This window comes from Polypterus senegalus, chromosome 3 (genome assembly GCF_016835505.1).
Source record: "Polypterus senegalus isolate Bchr_013 chromosome 3, ASM1683550v1, whole genome shotgun sequence".
NCBI classification, from domain to species: Eukaryota; Metazoa; Chordata; class Cladistia; order Polypteriformes; family Polypteridae; genus Polypterus; species Polypterus senegalus.
This window is the reverse complement of record NC_053156.1, coordinates 161,367,749-161,387,963: the sequence shown is the minus strand read 5'-3', so window position 1 is coordinate 161,387,963 and position 20,215 is coordinate 161,367,749. Positions and strand designations below refer to the sequence as shown.

Here is a 20,215-nt window from a genome sequence, read left to right as displayed (position 1 = left end):
AATATTTATAATGCAAGTACATATTGAAAATATGAATTATTCTCTCTCTCTCACATACACACACACACACATAGTGTTAACAGTCCAATTACAGATGTTGGCGCTTTGCTTTGGATGATGCTCAGTAATGCAGTAACGACGCAAGGAGTGTGAGTGACGGAAGAATGGAATCAGTCACTTTATGCTGACTGTTGGTGAGTGACCTGGCAAAACTGTTTGGCTTCTTGAGCTCTGTTTCTTCCATGCCACTCAGGTTTTCAGCGACTCTTTTCCCTCCCAACTGCTTTGTGCCTTTGTATCCTCATCTCTGGCTCCACCGCACTATTTGGGTCAGAGGCAACTGGGATGTAACACTGTTCCCCAGGGTCATTGTGAACCTTCCCAAGTCCCTGGTCCAAATGTGAGACTTGCTTGCTAACATGCATTTGGCCAAGTGGGCTGTAGTAGCCAAGGAGATGTGATCAAGTGTTCTCTAAGTGTTGTGTGTCTACCTGCTGCGCAGAAGTCTGTTGATGTTCAGGTTCTCCAAGTATTCCCAGTCTGGACCATGGCTAAGGTCACAACCTCTTTAACATCAAGATCTGTGAAGGTTGAGGGCTGAGTATCTTCATGCATTAAAGGTTGAGGTTTCACATTTGTAAATGCAGTTGCTTTTTTTTTTTTTTCCATCATCAAATAAATCTTGCATTGGTTGTAGGCATGTTTTTATACTTGTGATAGGCAAGAGCCTACAGTAAGGTGTGCCTACATACAATATGACTTCATTCATGTAGATTTAGCATAGTGCTTGGTGTGTGTCACATTTAAGTTCAGCTTTTTGGAACTTTCTGAAATTTGTTTTTCTTCTGAACATTTGTGGTCTGCGGTTGGCTGAATCCACAGATGTGAAGAGCTGACTGTAATAAATTGACAGCAAACACAGCAGGTTAACATGTATTTATTGACAAATACATTTGCTTAATAAGACAATTTAATATGTAAGCAAGACCTACTATATATGCTTTAGACAAAACTGCTCTTTTAAAAGCTTGACAGACTGAGCATTTCAAAAATCAGACTGACTAACGACCTGCACATTACTTTGATAAGGAAACAGTGAAGTAGTGGCAGAAAGTGCATATATCTTTATCAGACAAATACAAATCTGATTACTTTTCTCCCACATAGTGCAAATTAGTAACCTGAAACTTCCTTTGTATTCGGGTTAAACATAATGGGTTTTGTTCACTCCATGTGTATTTACTGATAATGAAGGTGTGCGTTGGAACCCATCTGTGAAGACAAGAGGTAGAGAATGTTACATAATGCTTCAAGTGTGCAGCATCAAAGTCACTGGTGTGTCGTGTTTGGTCTGGATGTGTGAATATTGTAAGACTAATGAGAAAACCTAGTTTCATCGTTTAGTGACCATCACCAGTTGTTGGGTCTCCGGCTGTATCACCTCATATTTTTCTGTATTTACAAAAGACTGCTGAGAATACAGCATGTTATACAGTAGTGGCATAATGATATGTTGCCACTGGCACTGGCTTTTATACCTTATTTGATCCCTTAGGAATAAGCAAACTATTAGTAAGCCAGTGTGACTGGAAAGTGTGTTGTGCTCTCTGATCATCCCTCCAGGAGATGTACATCCGTGTCCAATGAGGAAAGTGAATCTCTGAATTTGTGGGTGGTTTTAAAAGGAGATTGGTTGTTCCCATGTGTGGTTATGTAAGTGATGGAATGCTTATCCCTGTGAGGATTATTACCCACCACCCACCAACATTTATTTATATAGCACATTTTCATACAAACAGTAGCTCAAAGTGCTTTACATATTAAAGAATAGAAAAATGAAAGACACAATTATAAAACAAAATAAATCAACATTAACATCGAATAAGAGTAAGGTTCAATGGCCAGGGGGGACAGAAAAAACAAAAAAACTCCAGACGGCTGGAGAAAAAATGAAATCTGTAGGGATTCCAGACCATGAGACCGCCCAGTCCCCTCTGGGCATTCTACCTAACATAAATGAAACAGTCCTCTTTGGATTTAGGATTCTCACGGAAGGGCTTGATGATGATGATGGTCACGTAGACTTCTTCCTTTTAATCCATCCATCATTGTTGGAGCATCATGAAGCTTTGAGTAGGTGGAGGTGGCGCAGGCCACCACCACAAAGAAACCGGAAAAAGAAACAGAAAAGAGAGTAGGGGTCAGTACCGATTTTAGAGCCACCATGAATAGTTATTATGATGAATTGAACATACAGAGTATCAGGATTAAGTTAAATTAAGATTAAAATGAAGTTATAGAAAGGCCATGTTAAAGTAATGTGTTTTCAGCAGTGTTTTAAATTGCTCTACTGTATCAGCCTGGCAAATTCCTATTGGCAGGCTATTCCAGATTTTAGGTGCATAGCAGCAGAAGGCCACCTCACCACTTCTTTTAAGTTTTGTTCTTGGAATTCTAAGGAGACACTCATTTGAGGATCTGAGGTTACGATTTGGAATATAAGGTGTCAGACATTCCGATATATAAAATGGGGTGAGATTATTTAAGGCTTTATAAACCATAAGCAGAATTTTAAAGTCAATTCTGAATGACACAGGTAACCAGTGTAGTGACGCTAAGACTGGTGTGATGTGTTCTGATTTTCTTTTCCTAGTTAGGATTCTAGCAGCTGCATTCTGCACTAGTTGCAAACGATTTATATCTTTTTTGGGTAGTACAGAGAGGAGTGCATTACAGTAATCTAGTCGACTGAAAACAAACGCGTGAACTCATTTCTCAGCATCTTTCAGTGATATAAGAGGTCTTACAACTGTAAGGGAAACCATTTAATTTTACTCCTGGCTTTAACTGGTCATCTTCTGTACCAGTAAGTTTGCTATTTTGGAGGAGTTAATGGCTGTCAGGTTTATAATTAATTTGAAATGGCTGTGGTATGTTGTGCTCATCTCACACTGCCCTGCATATGTTTAGTGCTTTTTCAAAGTCAAAGTGCTGGTGATTGAATCTTTAGCATCACTTAAACTTGAGTAGTCAGCAAAAGGGTGTATGCATAAATGGCTATGCGAGTTCATCATTTGTGAATCTTATCACATCAACCACCTTCCTTCTTAGTTGACAGGTAAGTTTGGTTAAATATTTTGGCTCACCATACTTTTTGCTTTGACACCAATATATTGCCAAATTTGCAGGGCTTATTTCTTTTTTAGTAACCAGTGTGTCCATCTGTTTGTGTGGCTATTAACAGTAAGGCCACCTAGTGCTAAAATTCAAAATTACAGGAATTTTAGAATAGCTAAAATTGCTCCGCTGTACTCCTGACAATTAAACAGTCAGTTGGATGTTTAAGGAGATGATTGGTCAACCTGAGAATTGTATTCCATTTTTCCATTACCCGGCCCTAATATGTGTAAGCCTGAAATACAAATTTACATTAGTAGCTTTATGTAGAAATCACCTCTTTGTAATGTTATTCCGAGGGTAACTTGAGTTTCACAGACAGGAAAAAAGTCTTACATAAAGTTTAAATTTGACAATATATTCAGGGGGGAAAATATATATAATATAAAACAGTATATTATGCAACTCAATTAAAAAAATATTTAAATTGCAATTATCCATCCATCCATTTTCCAACCCGTTGAATACAAACACAGGGTCACGGGGGTCTGCTGAAGCCAATCCGAGCCAACACAGGGCACAAGGCAGGAACCAATCCTGGGCAGGGTGCCAACCCACCGGAGGACACACACAAACACACCCACACACCAAGCACACACTAGGGCCAATTTAGAATCGCCAATCCACCTAACCTTCATGTCATTGGACTGTGGGAGGAAACCAGAGCGCCGGAGGAAACCCATGCAGACACGGGGAGAACATTCAAACTCCACGCAGGAAGGACCCAGGAAGCGAACCCGGGTCTCATAACTGCGAGGCAGCAGCGCTACCACTGCGCCACCGTGCCGCCCTAAATTGCAATTATGTATGCAATAAATATTTATATTGATGAAAAGAAATAAATTTTAGTCATTAAATGAAAATACATCAGGTGGTGCAGTCTTTTGTAAAAGGTAAGAGTAAAGTTCTGTGAACAATAAAAAGTAAAGACGTTTAAATTCTCTCAACAGGTGTTTTACATCAATGAGAACAGATACTATTACTGTGATAGTACAATGAAATTTTCCAAGTGCCATTGAATGGTAATTGGTAAAATATTGCAATCTGTTGTAATTGGGTTTGTGAAATTTACAAATCATTCAGGAGATTCTCTTGACCAGGACCACACCCCTAAATGCATTGAAGCAACTGCCATGTGATTGGTTGATTTAGATAATTGCATTAATGAGAAATTGAACAGGTGTTCCTAATAATCCTTTAGGTGGGTGTATATGAGCACAAGGAACAGTTACACCACTATTTGTGCAATTTAAGTGCTGAAAATTTACAATGCCTTACATTATATAATAAATATGATGAAATTTAATTTTAAAATTGCATGTAATAAAATTTTAAAAAGTAATACAGCAGCACACTTCGCAGTAACAGCTTATAAATCAAGGGAGTGATGGAGCCCCAGTGCTAAAGACTGTTGCCTTTGAATGAACAGGATAGAATAAAATGCGCCTGCAGTTTTTATAAAAAAAAAAACGATCCCCGTCTTAATGCTTTAAATGTTTCACTTGACTACACAAAAAATTTTAACCTGTAGAAAAAAATGAATGTCACATCCCTACGTTAAATGCTATAGTTTATAGGAATATACTTGTTAATTTTTTCATTATTTAGAATTAAATACCTCTGAAAAATTCTGTGTATCGACTTGCATGATGGCCCTTTAAGCAGAGCCGGTCAATCCATTAAGTGAAATAGGTGGCTACCTAGGGAGCCATTTAGGAAAGTAAAGGGGCTTGTGCTGTGAACACCTGGGGTAATCTCCCTCTTAGGGCTTCATTTAGGCTTTGACCCTTTTAGTTGGTATTGTGCGATACAACATCTGGCATACACTCTTGCATGCACCTTGTGGTTTTCTGTTCCCATTTGCCCCAAAGCTGAAGTAATTCCATAGGCTACTCTAGCTGATTTCTCTTTCACTTAAGCGTGCTTGTGAAAGCTTCAGTGCCGCTGAAATTGCCATGTTACCACTCGTGAGTTAGTGGAAACTGGGCTGCAATTCAATACTTTTGAGAACCTTAATGTGGATGTTGTATCGGTCAGTCGTAGGGAAGAGAGAGCTAATGCATGGCTCTCTATTTATTGGTTGGTCTACAGTATGTTACTGTCCTCACCTATGGTCACAAACTGTGAGTAGTGACAGAAAGAACCCCAAAAGTAAAAATATTCAGTTTATTCCATGGGAAGCCTAAATGTTCAGCTTGTAAATGTCATTGCTGTCTGTAATAATTTAAAATAAAACACAATTCTATTAGCGCTTTGTCTGCCTATGGCTGGAGCCAAAAAAAAATAACAAGCTTGAACATATAACTGAGGAATAAATGAAAAGACTTGAGGAAATGATGTTAATAAGTGAAAATCATAAACCTCTAATAATATACAGTAAAACCTTGATTATCCATCTGGGATTCAGGGCAGAGGCTATGAATGATTATAGGAAAGATGGATAACAGCACAGCTATGTTAAAAACGATATACAGCAAATTAGTTTAGCGAATAGTTGTATTTATTAACAAAACTATTAAGAAAATATAATATTAATCAAATTAATTCATTTCATATTGTAACGACCAGCGTAATAAGCAAACACATTTCGGGGGTACTAGAGTTTTCTAAATTTTACTTAATCTTCATTCCTTAACTAGCGGTGCTCTTTCTTATACTCCATTATCTGGGTTATGGAGCACACCTCCTAAAGAATAAAAGAAAGCTTTCCATACCAATCAGTTTATTTCCTGCTACTTGCGTTGTTTTTTGTCTCTATACCACAAATACTCCTGCTTATTGTCACCTGACTCACTACTCAAAACATCCTTTTGCCACACCTTCCTTTTTGTCCTAACTTCTCCTGTCACTCATTTCCTAAGAGGTGTGTTCACTCCTTACAGAACAGAAGCTCTTCACCCAGTCCCATCACTTACAACATTCATTCCACCCTTTCTGCTCCTGCACAGCACATCACAAGCTGCCTGCATGTCACAATATATACAGTATTAACAAAACATAACAGAATTTTAAAAGAAAATTGCAAAACAGAAGAACATTAACATTGATACAAAATAATTACTTTGCATGGTTTCCATATTCGACATGTTTTTCAATTTTATCATTAAAAATACTTGTTAGCATTTTTTTCATAATATTAGTTTCCATGGTGTTTTTTCTATGCTATCAGTTCACCTGTGGCATTTACTTAACACAGGAAGAAATGTCAAAACTGGTTATGTATATGTTATCTGTAACTAGGGATGCATGATAATATCAGATTTATATCTGTATTGGCAGATAATGGGTTAAAATAATTTTACCAGCATCGGACTGATGACTAAATTTGACCGATAATTTGAACCGATATTGATGACTCATTCACTGTGTTCCAGATGTGCCAGACGCTACTGTGCGAAAATGTATGCGGTGTGGAAGTTTTTCAAAGTGCTTGAGAGCGACGAACACTTGTTTGACTAATGTTTTGTACAGAGGGACCAAAGTGCGAAATTTCAATACCACCAACTTAATTACATACTTGAAGACATGCCATCCTGACAAATATAAAGAATTCCTCAGAGCAAAAGAGGAGACTCCTGCGTCACTACTCACAAAATCAAAAACTGCAGTTGCTCAATGTGTTGATCAGTTACTTGAAAAATCAAAGAAATTTGATAAAGATAACCTTAAAGCTGAAACAATTACTGCAAAGGTGATGGAATTTATTGCTCTGAACGATCAGCCATTTTCTATTGTAGAAGATACAGGATTTCGAAGGCTGCTTGAGCATCTCGAGCCCCGTTACCAAATCAATCAATCAACATTTATTTATATAGCACATTTTCATACAAAAAAATGTAGCTCAAAGTGCTTTACAAAATGAATAGAAAAATAGAAGACACAATAAAAAATAAACATAAGTCAACATTAATTAACATAGAATAAGTAAGGTCCGATGGCCAGGGTGGACAGAAAAACAAAAAACTCCAAAGCTGGAGAAAAAAAAAAATCTGTAGGGGTTCCAGACCAAGAGACCGCCCAGTCCCCTCTGGGCAATCTACCTAACATAAATCAAACAGTCCTCTTTGTATTTAGGGTTTTCATGGAAGGACCTGATGATGATGGTCACGTAGACTTCTGGCTTTCAGTCCATCAATGTTGGAGCATCATGATGCCTTGAGTAGGTGGTGGTGGCACAGGCCGCCACCACAAAGAAACCGGAAAAAGAAACAGAAGAGAGAGTAGGGGTCAGTACGGATTTTAGAGCCACTGTGAATAGTTATTATGATGAATTGAACATACAGAGTATCAGTATTAAGTTAAAGTGAAGTTATAAAAAGGCCATGTTAAAGTAATGTGTTTTCAGCAGTGTTTTAAAGTGCTCTACTGTATTTGCCTGGCGAATTCCTATTGGCAGGCTATTCCAGATTTTAGGTGCATAACAGCAGAAGGCCGCCTCACCACTTCTTTTAAGTTTAGCTTTTGGAATTATAAGGAGACACTCATTTGAAGATCTAAGGTTACGATTTGGAATATAACGTGTCAGGCATTCCGATATATAAGATGGAGGAGATTATTTAAGGCTTTATAAACCATAAGCAGTATTTTAAAGTCAATCCTGAATGACACAGGTAACCAGTGTAGTGACATCAAAACTGGAGAAATGTGTTCGGATTTTCTTTTCCTAGTTAGGATTCTAGCAGCTGCATTCTGCACTCGTTGCAAATGATTTATGTCTTTTTTGGGTAGTCCTGAGAGGAGTGCGTTACAGTAATCTAGTCTACTGAAAACAAAAGCGTGAATTAATTTCTCAGCATCTTTCAATGATATAAGACGTCTAACTTTTGCTATGTTTCTTAAGTGAAAAATGCTGTCCTAGTGGTCTGATGAATATGCGATTTAAAATTCAGATTACAGTCAACAGTTACCCCTAAATTTTTACTTCCGCCTTAACTTTTAATCCTAATGCATCAAGTTTATTTCTGATAACCTCATTGAATCCATTATTGCCAATTACTAAAATTTCAGTTTTCTTTATTTAGTTTGAGAAAATTACTATTCATCCATTCAGAAATACCAGTAAGACATTGTGTTAGTGTATCGAAAGAGTCGGAGTCATCAGGTGCTATTGATAAGTACAGCTGTGTGTCATCAGCATAGCTGTGGTAGCTCACGTTGTAACCTGAGATAATCTGACCTAACGGAAGCATGTAGATTGAGAAAAGCAGCGGACCCAGGATAGAGCCTTGTGGAACACCATATCGGATATCATGTGTCTTTGAGATTTGATTACCACAACTCACAAAGAATTTTCTCCTGCCAGGTAGGATTCAAACCAATTTAAGACACTGCCAGAGAGGCCCACCCATTGACTAAGGCGATTTCTAAGAATATTGTGATCAATGGTGTCAAATGCAGCACTCAGATCTAAGAGGATGAGAACAGATAAATGGCCTCTGTCTGCATTTACGCAAGTCATTTACTACTTTAACGAGTGCAGTTTCTGTGCTGTGATTTGTTCTGAAGCCTGACTGAAATTTATCAAGAATAGCATGTTTATTGAGGTGGTCATTTAACTGCATAATGACTGCCTTCTCTAGAATTTTACTTAAGAAGGGCAGGTTAGAGATGGGTCTAAAATTTTCAAAGGCAGAGGGGTCAAGATTATTTTCTTGAGCAGGGGTTTAACTACAGCAGTCTTAAGACAGTCTGGAAAGACCCCGTATCTAATGACAATTAACTATGTCCAGAATATTGTCAATTAGCGCCTGATATTTCTTTGAAAAACCTGGTTGGTATTGGGTCAAGGACGCAGGTGGAGGGTTTCAGTTGAGAGATTATACTATGTAATTCAGGTAAATCTATCCTGGTGAAAGCATTTAATTTGTTTATAATGGAGTACCGGGCTTTGGAGGTTCTGCAGTGTTGGGGAGATATACTATGTTATCTCTAATATCATTAATTTTTGATTGAAAAATACAGCAATGTTCTCACAGGTTTCACTGGAAGTATTCTGGGGCATTCCTTTGTGTTACCTGGGTTTAACAGACATCAATTGTAGAAAATAAGACTCTGGGATTACTAGCATTGTTATTTATAATATTAGAGAAATAGCAGCGCTCTCAAGACGGACTGTGTTATTGTATTCTGTTATTTTAACCTTCAATATCTCATAATGGATAGTTAGTTTAGTTTTCCTCCATTTACGCTCAGCTCTACGACATGTTCTTTTTAAATCAGACACTCTTTGGGTCTTCCATGGAATAACAATACTAGAAGATTTTTTTAACTGTCTTTTCAGGTGCAACTATGTCAACAGCAGTTCTTACTTTAGAATTAAAGTTTTCCACTTTACTATTTACATTATCCTCGCTATTATAGTTGGCATTATAAATGGACTGATTGCTTAGAATAGTTGTAAGCTTTAAAGCTGCTGATGAGTCAAAGAAGCGTTTTTTAACAAAATGCTTCTCATGAGTGTTTTCTATCTTTATTTCTATATTAAATAGTAGAAGGAAATGGTCTGATAGACCAATATCAATGACCTGCTTTAAATCAACTTTAAGTCCTTTAGTAATCACTAAGTCTAACGTATGACCTGCTTTATGTGTAGGCTGATTAACGAGCTGTCTCAAATCAAAAGAGTCCAGGAGGTTCATGAATTCTTTTACTTTTTGGTCACACTGATTGTCGATATGAAAGTTAAAGTCGCCGACTATTAAGAGTGCATCATAGTTTGTAATTAAAATTGACATTAAGTAAGAGAATTCCTCACGGAAAAATGCATCATATTTAGGTGCTCTATACAAGGATAATACTAGAACGTGAGAATCTCCATGAATAACAACGGCGAGATACTCAAAGGACTTAAATTTACCAAAACTAACATCTTTACATTTTAATCGACTTGAGTAAATGTTTGCCAAGCCGTCCCCTTTTTCCCCTGGCGGTCTGCACGAGTAAAACTGTAATCCGGAGACGCAGATTCGATTAAAACTGCCACGCCATATGAGTGAAGCCATGTTTCACTTAGTGCAATAAAATCAATCTTTCTATCACTAATAAGATTGTTTATAAAAAATGTCTTGTTAGTTAAAGCTCTAACATTTAATAGTGCCATATTTAATGTTTCTGAAGGGCAGAGCTGAATACCCAGTCGCCATTATTTTTCTGACATACAGTAGCACTTCCAGAGTTGCATAAGATTTTGGAAAGCCATGTGCACAAACTCCTTGCTGAAGATGTCACAGCCATAAGCTTTACCACTGATATATGGACATCTGATACGAGTGCTATTAGTATGCTTAGTTTAACTGCTCAGTGGATCGACCGCAAGTTTGAATTGCAGTACGCAATCTTACATGCTCACGAATGCTCTGGATCACACACGGGTGCTGCACTCTCTGTAGCATTTAAAAGAATGTTTGAAACATGGAAAATACCCAAAGAGGATGTTCTTGTAGTATGACGAGACAACGCATGCAATGTTGCAAAGCCTATGGAGGAATGCGGGATCCCAAGTTTGCCATGTATGGCTCCTACTTTACAGCTTGCCATGAACAACGATGTACTATCCCAATACAGCATCTCGGATACAATAGCAGTCGGCAGAAAAATAGTCGGTCACTTTAAGCATTCATAATTAGCGTCTCAAAACTATACAAATTTAACCTGGTATGCAGCCGAAAATGCTTTAACAAGGCATTTCGACTAAATGGAACAGCACATTCTATATGCTGCAAAGCTTGCTGGAGCAGAAAAGAGCCCTTGGGGCTTATGCCTCCAATTTTAAGTTACCTGCAATTCTTAACGCCTAATCAGTGGGGTTTGATTGAGAACATAATCACACTCCTTGCTAAATTTGAACAACTGACAAAAGAAATTTGCCAGTCTGAAGCCTTGGCTTTTAACATTATTCCCTCAGTTAATGCTTTAAAAGGACTGTTGACTAAAAGCGCTTATACTGACTTTGGAGTCAAAACCAGTAAAAGCGCTCTCTTGGAGGCTATAAACAATTGTTTCATTGAGGTTTACACAGAACCCATGTACTGTGTTGCCACTATTGTAGACCTGAGATACAAAGACCACTATTTCGATGCACTTGTAAAATCATTGGCACTCAAAACGTTGCAAGCTCAGATGGAACTTGCATTGAATGAAATGCAAATGAGTGAATCACAGATAGGATTGTCCACAACAGAAAAGGGCCAAGATAAATGTCGAGGTGGCATGCATGCTCTTCGAAATATACAACGAAATTCTTGAAGAGAACACATTGATGCCTTGGGAAAACAGCCAGCTGACAACAGAGGTGAGTTAATAAAGAGAAAAGCTCTGTGGAGATCTTTACAACATTGTTTTAAGTAAATAACTAGGGCTGTCAGATCAAATATCACTATTCTAACTTAATTCGAATGTATAAAAAATCTTGGAAGGCAAGAAAGAAAAATGGCAATCGAATGTAAAAGAGCGGTTGTTGGTTTTACCTCGCAGTAACTTTGGCTTCATATTACTTAAGACATGCTATTGTGGGATTTTACAGATCTGTTTTTGCACTGAACTTTTTAGTAGGATCAGCCTATACGTGTTTCTGAATTGTTATCCCATATTGTTATTAGTCATTAGTTAAACAGTCGGCATCTTCTGTGTTAAACACACCCATTTTAAAGATCGATAGTTTTCATCAACCGTCTGAGCCAACTATAGCCTATGCTTCTTTGCTTCATATTTTTGATTGGTGCGTGTTAGCTAAATAGTTTTGTAAATAAACACTTAAACTCGTTTTACATTTTTTTTTTGTTACTTTGAAAAATGCTGTCTGCTAAATAATTGATTATAATACACAAAATACTTAAAAGACCACCACAAAGTAACATTTAATGCACTCATTTAATTTGTAAAACATGTTTATTTATTGTAAAAAATTGACGCGGGGATATAAAAAAAAAAAACTGCATTTACTTTGTTTAAACAATCACTGACAATTTTGTTTGTTTTTCTTTTAAACATTGTCGTTAGAAAGTGCGGTGCATGTCTTATTTCTCTTTGCGTTGCTTTTTGTGGGAGAGCCAATCACATCCACGGAAGGCACTGTTTTCACCCGAGTCTCTTAAGCAATAATGAGCAACTTGTAAGCAGATCATGATCTACAGTGAAAAGCAAAAATATGAATAATAAAATGTTTCAAAAAACAGCAAGTACAATACAGACATGCATTCAATTCAAATGCCATATACTTATTTTTATTGTAAGGATTCTAATCTTAATCTGACAGCCCTGCTAAAAGCCAAAATGCAGATCAATCTTGTAGATATGAAAGATAACACAGAATATAATGCTGTATATGTATGCATGCTACTCGGCAGGTGCAGGGATTTCTTTCTGAAGCACCAATCCCGAGGAATGAAAATCCACTGAAATACTGGAATAACAACTGGAGTCGGTTTCCTACCATTGCCAAAGAAGCACACAAGTTCCTGTCAGCCCCATATACTAGCATGGACAGCAAGAGATTATTCAGTTTGGCTTCTAATGTGATCAACAAAAAGAGAAACAGAATTTCCAGCGATAAGACAGAGATGCTCTTCTTCGTTAAGAAAAACCTCCCCATCATGCTTAAAAAATAGAAAAGAATGATAAGCCTCCAGAAAAAAATATATATATATTTCTTTACCGTTGTACGCTTTTCTGTTTTTTAAAATTATAGATTGGTTAGATTTATTCCATCAAAAAGAAAGAAAAAAAGTATTATGTAGTATTTAATACTGCAGACTGTAAAACAAAGGATTAGATAGCCACTAATGGCAGGCTGCTGATTGACTGGCATTGTTGTTTTATTTTTACTTCTATACTACAACCTAGTTTACAACCAAATGCAAATTCCCAAAAAAAAATGCATAATAACCAGTAGCAGGAAATATATGCAGTACAATTATACAGCCTTCATTTGTTCCCAGGTGGTAGTTTCTTTGTTACAGATTATAGATCTTTAATCAAAAGTAAAAAATAAATATTTTAGAGACAGAACTCCTTTGCAGGTGTCCAGTAGCAGCTCCATTTAAATGTCTGTTTTGCTTTCCAAAGTGTCAGAAACGCAGCAACTAAAGCAAACGCTCTCTGTTCTTGCATCAAAGCACCAGTTGAACTAAACTGCAAACTGAACTGAGACTTGTATTGAATAAAAAAATAATAAAAGGCAGCTATTTTTTTCCCCTGTTCTCATCCAAAGTAAGCAAACATACCTTTCTTACTGTCAGCTGGCAAAGTGGCTAACATATGTACAGTTCCTCAAAACACAGAAAAGTTATAGCTCAAGCAAAAGCTTAGTTTGAAACAGACTGGTTGTATAAATCATTCTAAGGTCCTACTTTGCCTTTTAGCTTTCCCAGGATATACTTCACACCTGTTCAGCTTGACATGTCTTTTAAGCCTCAGCCGTTTACCTGAAATCTGTCAGTTGAACAGGTTAAAGTATCTTTCATACTCCTACACATATACTAGCAATTGTTATGCCATTGCATAATTTTATGTATTATTCAAATAGTCAAATTGTATTTAATAAAGTTAAGACATTCAGTCAAAATGCCCTGAAAGCAATATCCCTTAACCTTACTTTGATACCTGCAGAACCTTTCCATTTGAAGCATTTAAGATATAACATTAAACAGTGTGTTTCTTTTTTAATATGTTAGTAAAATATGCTAATTGGCAATGGGTAAAATGTTTGAAGAAAAACAGTTAAATTATTGGACTATTTAAAGAAATTCTGTCTTCAGGTTACAAAAATGTGGCAAGATGTAAAAGGAAACTTTACCAATATCAGAATATTGACCAGTACCTATTTCTCCTTTGGATTTCTCTCCCCCATTTCATTCATGGAACTTAGTCCCATTCTGATTAAGATCCTCCTTGCCTATTTGGATGGATGCTTAAATGGTCTTTTTATTCTGTAAAAATTTGTATGTACTCATGAATATATATTACCTTCAAAATGTTATATCTGACAATATCAGTGTCTTAGACTAGAGAGTTGTATTCTTAGCTCTTTGATGGCAGCTTTGTTTTTAGTATGCACTACTACTACTTACGCTTTAAGCATACCATAATCTGAGATTTTTCAAGATTTAGTTTGAAAGATTATAATTATCAAACGAAGACATAGTTTTGTAATTCAGAATTAAATGTTTAAAATAGCCCTTGAGCATAATTTCAGTCTTGGGGAGGAAGATTGCAATACATTACATTTTGGAGTAGACTGCAGGTAGTTAAGTAAATCACAAATTTGAAAGGAACGTACACTAGAATTATGTAACTTAACATATAATTGTATGCATCTTGCAGAGGTAGCAGAATTCATATTTACAATTGTCAGTTATTCTGATTCCCCTTCAGTACAGAAACAGCAAAAGTCAGAAACTCCTTTCTTCCACCTGACAAGTTTAAATTGGAATGTTTGGTTTAATGCAGATTTTTGGAATATTTGTAATGACGTTGTGTAAAGTGGTGGAAGGGAAAATAATTTTAAAATGTAACTGGCACCTAAAAATCTAACTTCATAAATGTCACCGTTCAGGGTAAATACAAATATTTTGTTGATTTACTTTCAACAGAGTTTACAAAAAGTAGACCAGTCTAAATGTAGAACACGGCATTTGTACGAGAATTGATTTGGCAAGTTCTAAACTGACATGTTTTATATGAATATGCATAGTAATCCTCATTTCACATACGTGAATTGCAATATTTGTTTTAATTAATTTCCAGGTCTGTTCAGCTACTTATAAATCTTATGTTATTTAACTTTATGCAAATTTAAATTTTGAATTACAGGTAAAATTCTGTTACAACGAATATCTTTACAACAAAATATTCACTACAACGAAGTGTTTTTATGGTCCCGACAGTTTCCCCATATGACAAGAGTCTATAGAAATCTCATTACTACGAAGTAGATTCAGCAGATACTTTCATTACAATGAAGTGCCCAAAAGACCTTGAAATGCCTGAATGAATCATCCACAGAGCAGCTAGTTCTGTGGCTGCAGCTCACTTGTACACAACAATCCCCAAACAGAAACACTAATTTTTTTTTTCTTTCTTCGAACTTTCCTTGTACCTTTTTTTTTTTTTTGCCTTTTTTGTTTCTTGCGGTTTTCAGTGACACCTTTTGCTTATTGCTTGTCAACATTTGAAAACCATCCATTGGAATTTAACTCATTGTCACCTTCCTTTAGAAACGGCAGTCACGAAAAAACGATAACAGTTCATATTAGGGAAAAAAAAACCAGTATTACAGCTCTCGATTGCGGTAAAAAGAAAAAAAGACGTTGCCAGTGAATTCAGAATTTCGCCATCAACACTGTCAACTTTATTGAAAGACCGAGCAAAAAAAAAAAAAAGAAAGAAAATCTCGGATTGCAAACGTATGTGAACTTCTGCATTTGAAGACGTCAAAAAAGCAGTTTTTATGTGGTTCAGTGATACTCGTTCAAGAAGCATTCCTATTAATGCGGCACTCATTCAAGAAAATGTGAGGTTTGTAAACTCTCTTGGGACCAGCTAGACAGCACGCCAAAGAGCATCCTGAAGTCTGCATCTATGGAAGACTGTCTGTCTGTTGCCGGGGCAACAGCTGGCTCAAAGCTATGCTGAGTCTCTCTGCCAAAGCAAACAGAAAAGATATCGATGGGTGATATGCAAGGAACATTGTAAATACAGGTAACAGGATTACTTGATCACTGATATGGCCATTACCCTGCCTGACTGAATTCCCCCCGCCCACTTGCACAGCAGTACTTCAGCCCTTGGATTTGGACATCATTTGCACCCTGAAAGTGTATTATCGCAAGGAAATGCTGAGAAAAATTCTCATCAGCATAACTTGTAGGCAAGGGGAGATTAAAATTAACGCGAAAGAAGGTATTTAAATGAATGCAAACGCGTGGGCGCAAGTTAAAGAAAGCACTATAGTAACAAATACAGAATCTCATTACAACAAAATTTTCGTTATAACAAAATATTTTTTAGGTCCCTGGGAGTTCGTTGTAACAGAATTTTACCTGTAGTTTTGTGGCATTTCTCATTGGATAAAGTGTTGGTGGTTGATAATTTCAAATAGAATATATGAAAAACTATTAAGCCAAAGTTGTGCCAGTTTTTAATCTATGACTCATTTACATTAATGGAGTATCTTGTCTGTTTTTTCTTTCTCTCTAGTTTTACAAGCATGTTGTACAGAGTGTGGAAAAATTCATTCAGAAAGTAAGTATTTCTACCATATTTTTAAGGATGCTTAATCTTTTTTTATGATACTGAAGTTACATGCTTATAACTATGTTTTGTGCTTTTTTTTATATAATGAACAGTGAGGGTTCATTCATACCTGTGGGTTTTCGTGGGTTTTTTTCTGCAGCTACCAAATGCACAACACACAAATAAAATCAATTATATTCTGTTATTTTTAGTTCTACATTTATAAAAATGTGTTGTGCTGCATATTTTCCTCAAAAAAACACACCGTCATGCACATTGGAAAAAATACAATACACTAAACCTGCCCCCTAGCCATTCTTTTACAATTCCCCTTTCCTGTATCTTGAACAGACTGACCGCATGCACATTACAATTCAGTCACTGTGGATGAAAGTGCATTGCTTTTGTTAGGGCTCTCTCCCCTTGAACCAGCCAGAAACATGGTAGGCTTTGTCATAAATTAACAGTGGAAAATGTATGTTCTTATTATTGTGAAAGTTCTGAGCCATAACAGAAAATAGACACCAGACAGCCAGGCACATTTCAAATTAATGTGTAAGAACACATATCACCAGAATGCATGCAGAAACTACACTTGCAGTATCATGCATCTGTGTGAATAAAGCCCAAGCTAAATAATATTGCTTAAATTTTGTGCAAGACAGTGGACCACCCACTGTTAAATGATATTTGTATACTGTTCTCTTCAGTTATCAACTAGCTATATTGAAGTTCTTCTGTTTAACTGGAATATATTTTAGCTTGACATTGTTTATATTTAACTATTAAAGTTAGTTCCTGTTTTACTGTTTACTTTGCTACTTGTACTGTATTTATGTAAGTATTTAGAATTTATTAGAGTTTTCTGTTAATAGTAAATACAGTATATTTAAGTGCTCTGAACCTACACTTGCTGAAGAATAACCAAAATTATATTACCTTGCGAAATAAACACATACAGGAAATGTTGCATTATTATAGTACACATGCAACAAAATTCATTGATAAGATGAAGCAAACACCACATCGCTAAACCTTCATGTGTCACCAACCTTCAGACTTCTCTTAAGAGAAGTCATTTGACTTTACAAGGAAATAAAGGAGTGCATTTGAGAGAGTAAGTAAACATTTAAGAAATAGATACATTTTGTTATGGTTTCTAATTTTAAAACCACAAAATGTTAGCTTGCGTGATGACATGGATATTAAATAAAAGCAAATAGAATTTTCACTATGCTTTTCCAATACAATCTTTGTGCTGTAAAGTTTTTGGTAAACTAAGGAAAAAAAGTACCCCTTAACCTATGAGCACAGTATTTAAACAGCAAGTGTGGAAAACCCCTTCTTCATAATTAAAAGGGGCGAGTCCTGTGTGTCAAGCCTCACTTTGGGAAACTGCACAATCGTCCCCTGTATGAGGCCCCATAAAGAGTGCTAGTTGTTACAAAATTAACATTTGAAAATCGCATAATGATTGCATAATACAAAATTTACCACTTTTACATTTATGTAGCATTTATTTGCTTAGCAGGCACTTTTAACCAAAGCCACTTACAATAGAACACAATTTACTGATATCGGTCAGGGAACCATTTGGGAACAAGTGCTACAGGATAGGGGTACAAAATTAATTACCACAGGTGAAGAGTTCAAAACAAAATACAAGCTAGTTAGTTATCAGCTTTGTAGTGCTTCATAGCTATTTTCACTTAAACAGAAATTCACCAAACAAGTCTTCAGACACCTTTTAAGCACATTAAGGGAGTAGTCAGAGTTTTGAATGAGGTGGGGAGCTAGTTTCACAAGCTACATATGAAAAGAGTCTGAACTGGGATTTCATGCCATGTTGAGGTGGTATCACCAAACACCAATCAGCAGCAAATGTTATTGGCCCAGAAGGGGCATAGGCCCTCACAAGTGTCTTAATACTCAGTATATAGGTGTATTCCCATTGACAACTCTATAGGCAACCATCAAGAATTTGATCTTAACAGTAGAATCCTTGAAGCCTACGAATAAAGTTGTAACCCCGGGCCACCTTGAATTCCTTCACACTTTTTCAACAGCATCTTTGTTTTGCAAATGTGTCAGTCAGCAGAAGTAGTAAGCAGCCTGCTATCTCATCCCCACCAACGCAGCTGAAGTTCTGGATATGAGATGCCTGGAGTTGTATAGGGTAAATAATATATTGTTATTTGGAATACATACATTTCATGTATGTCTGCAACAATCTGGATAACACTAGAATTACCAGAGCCTACGAAAAAACTCGTAATTCCGTCCCACCTTAAATCGCTTCTTAAAATCATTCACAGCTCTCCACCAGCGTCTTTTGTCATCTAAATGTGCTGATAAAAATCAGGCTGCAAGCAGCCGGCTATGCCATCCCCCCACCGACTTAGAACGTGCACAAACTTCTCCCAGCTCATGCCTTGATTGATTATCTGGGAGTGAAGTGGAGTTTTAGAGTGGAAAGAATAGATCATTATTTGGAACACACGAATTTCACGTGTGTTCCGTTTCTACAGTAATCTGTGTAAACACATTTTTAAAACAGAAACGTTTTTCATATTGTAGTAGTAAATGACAAAATGTAAGCATAAACTATATAATGTATGAAGCCTGAAGTCCAAATATCAAACACTTCCACAAAAGGTACACATATAATAGAACAAGTATGCTTTTATTCAAAAAGTGCACTTTTATTCTAGACTATAAGTGAAGAAAAAATAAAGCAAGTTGCAGTAGGCGGTTGATACGACAGCTTGCGTGGTGCAATGCTAAGAACTACTGATTTCCGAAACGTGCTATATAAAATCATCACATCCAAATATTAACAATTTCCACACACCCTTCCTACATTCACGACATGTGTACTTGTTGCAGTGTACACATCTCTCTGTGCTATGGTTCCTATTACACTGAATGAGCACCTGACATTGTACTTTCTTCCCTATATAAATAACATTCGAGTATAGCGCGTCTCCAAATAAATCACATTTGAGTTATAGCGCTTCTTTATGTGAAAACAGCATTGTCAGATTGATGATGGGGTTGAATCGTGAACGCGACTGAGAGAATGGAACTGAATAAAAAAAAAGACTGAAATCAAATGTATGTTTTTATTCTAAAATAGTTAAGTACATGCAATATTATTTGAAAACGAACAGTGTCAGATCGGGTTTGAATACACGCTGCGACGCTGAACTCCCTGTCTATCTACATAGTAATAACAGTCATTTTATTATTATATAGGAGCTTCCCTGCCTGCCTATCATATAGTGCCTTTTAGTGCGATTTTTCTTCACTTATAGTCTAGAATAAAAGTGCACTTGTTTTTTATTCTTGTACACCAACATATGTTCCTGTGTTTGAGCGACACTGGCATGCTCAAAAAAATAGACGTGTAATTCCACGAAAAGTGCACGCAGGCACTTCAGTTCGCAAGCATTGGTACGAGAATGCAGTCACAAGTACACTGCAGAGCTACAGCGCATCTTTATGTGAAAACAGCATTCTCAGATGGGGGGTAGGGAAGGATCCTGAACACGACTGAGACTGAGAATGAAAAGTGAATAAAAAAAAAAAAAAACTAACCTTTACAAGTATCATAAATTACTGGCTGTTACACACTGAAATCATATGCGTGTTTTTATTCTAAAATAGTAAGAATAAAAGCAGTTTACTTCTCAAAACTGAACCATGTGGGATCGAAGTCATGACCTTTTAGATACTAGTCAGTGGCTGATACCATTACGCTATCGTGGTAGCTGTAGTAAGTATGTGTCAATATGGCATGCTAAGGTGG

General features: G+C 36.6%; 1 protein-coding gene across 6 annotated transcripts in view; it reads left to right on the top strand.

The window, feature by feature from the left end:
- Positions 1 to 20,215, top strand: part of scaf8 (SR-related CTD-associated factor 8) — a 188,972-nt gene that overhangs the window by 45,846 nt on the left and 122,911 nt on the right. For all 6 annotated transcript variants that reach the window (XM_039748162.1, XM_039748163.1, XM_039748164.1 and 3 more), the window contains exon 3: positions 16,372 to 16,416. In XM_039748162.1, coding sequence (XP_039604096.1) covers positions 16,372 to 16,416 — 45 coding nt within the window. The remainder of the gene's footprint in view (positions 1 to 16,371; positions 16,417 to 20,215) is intronic.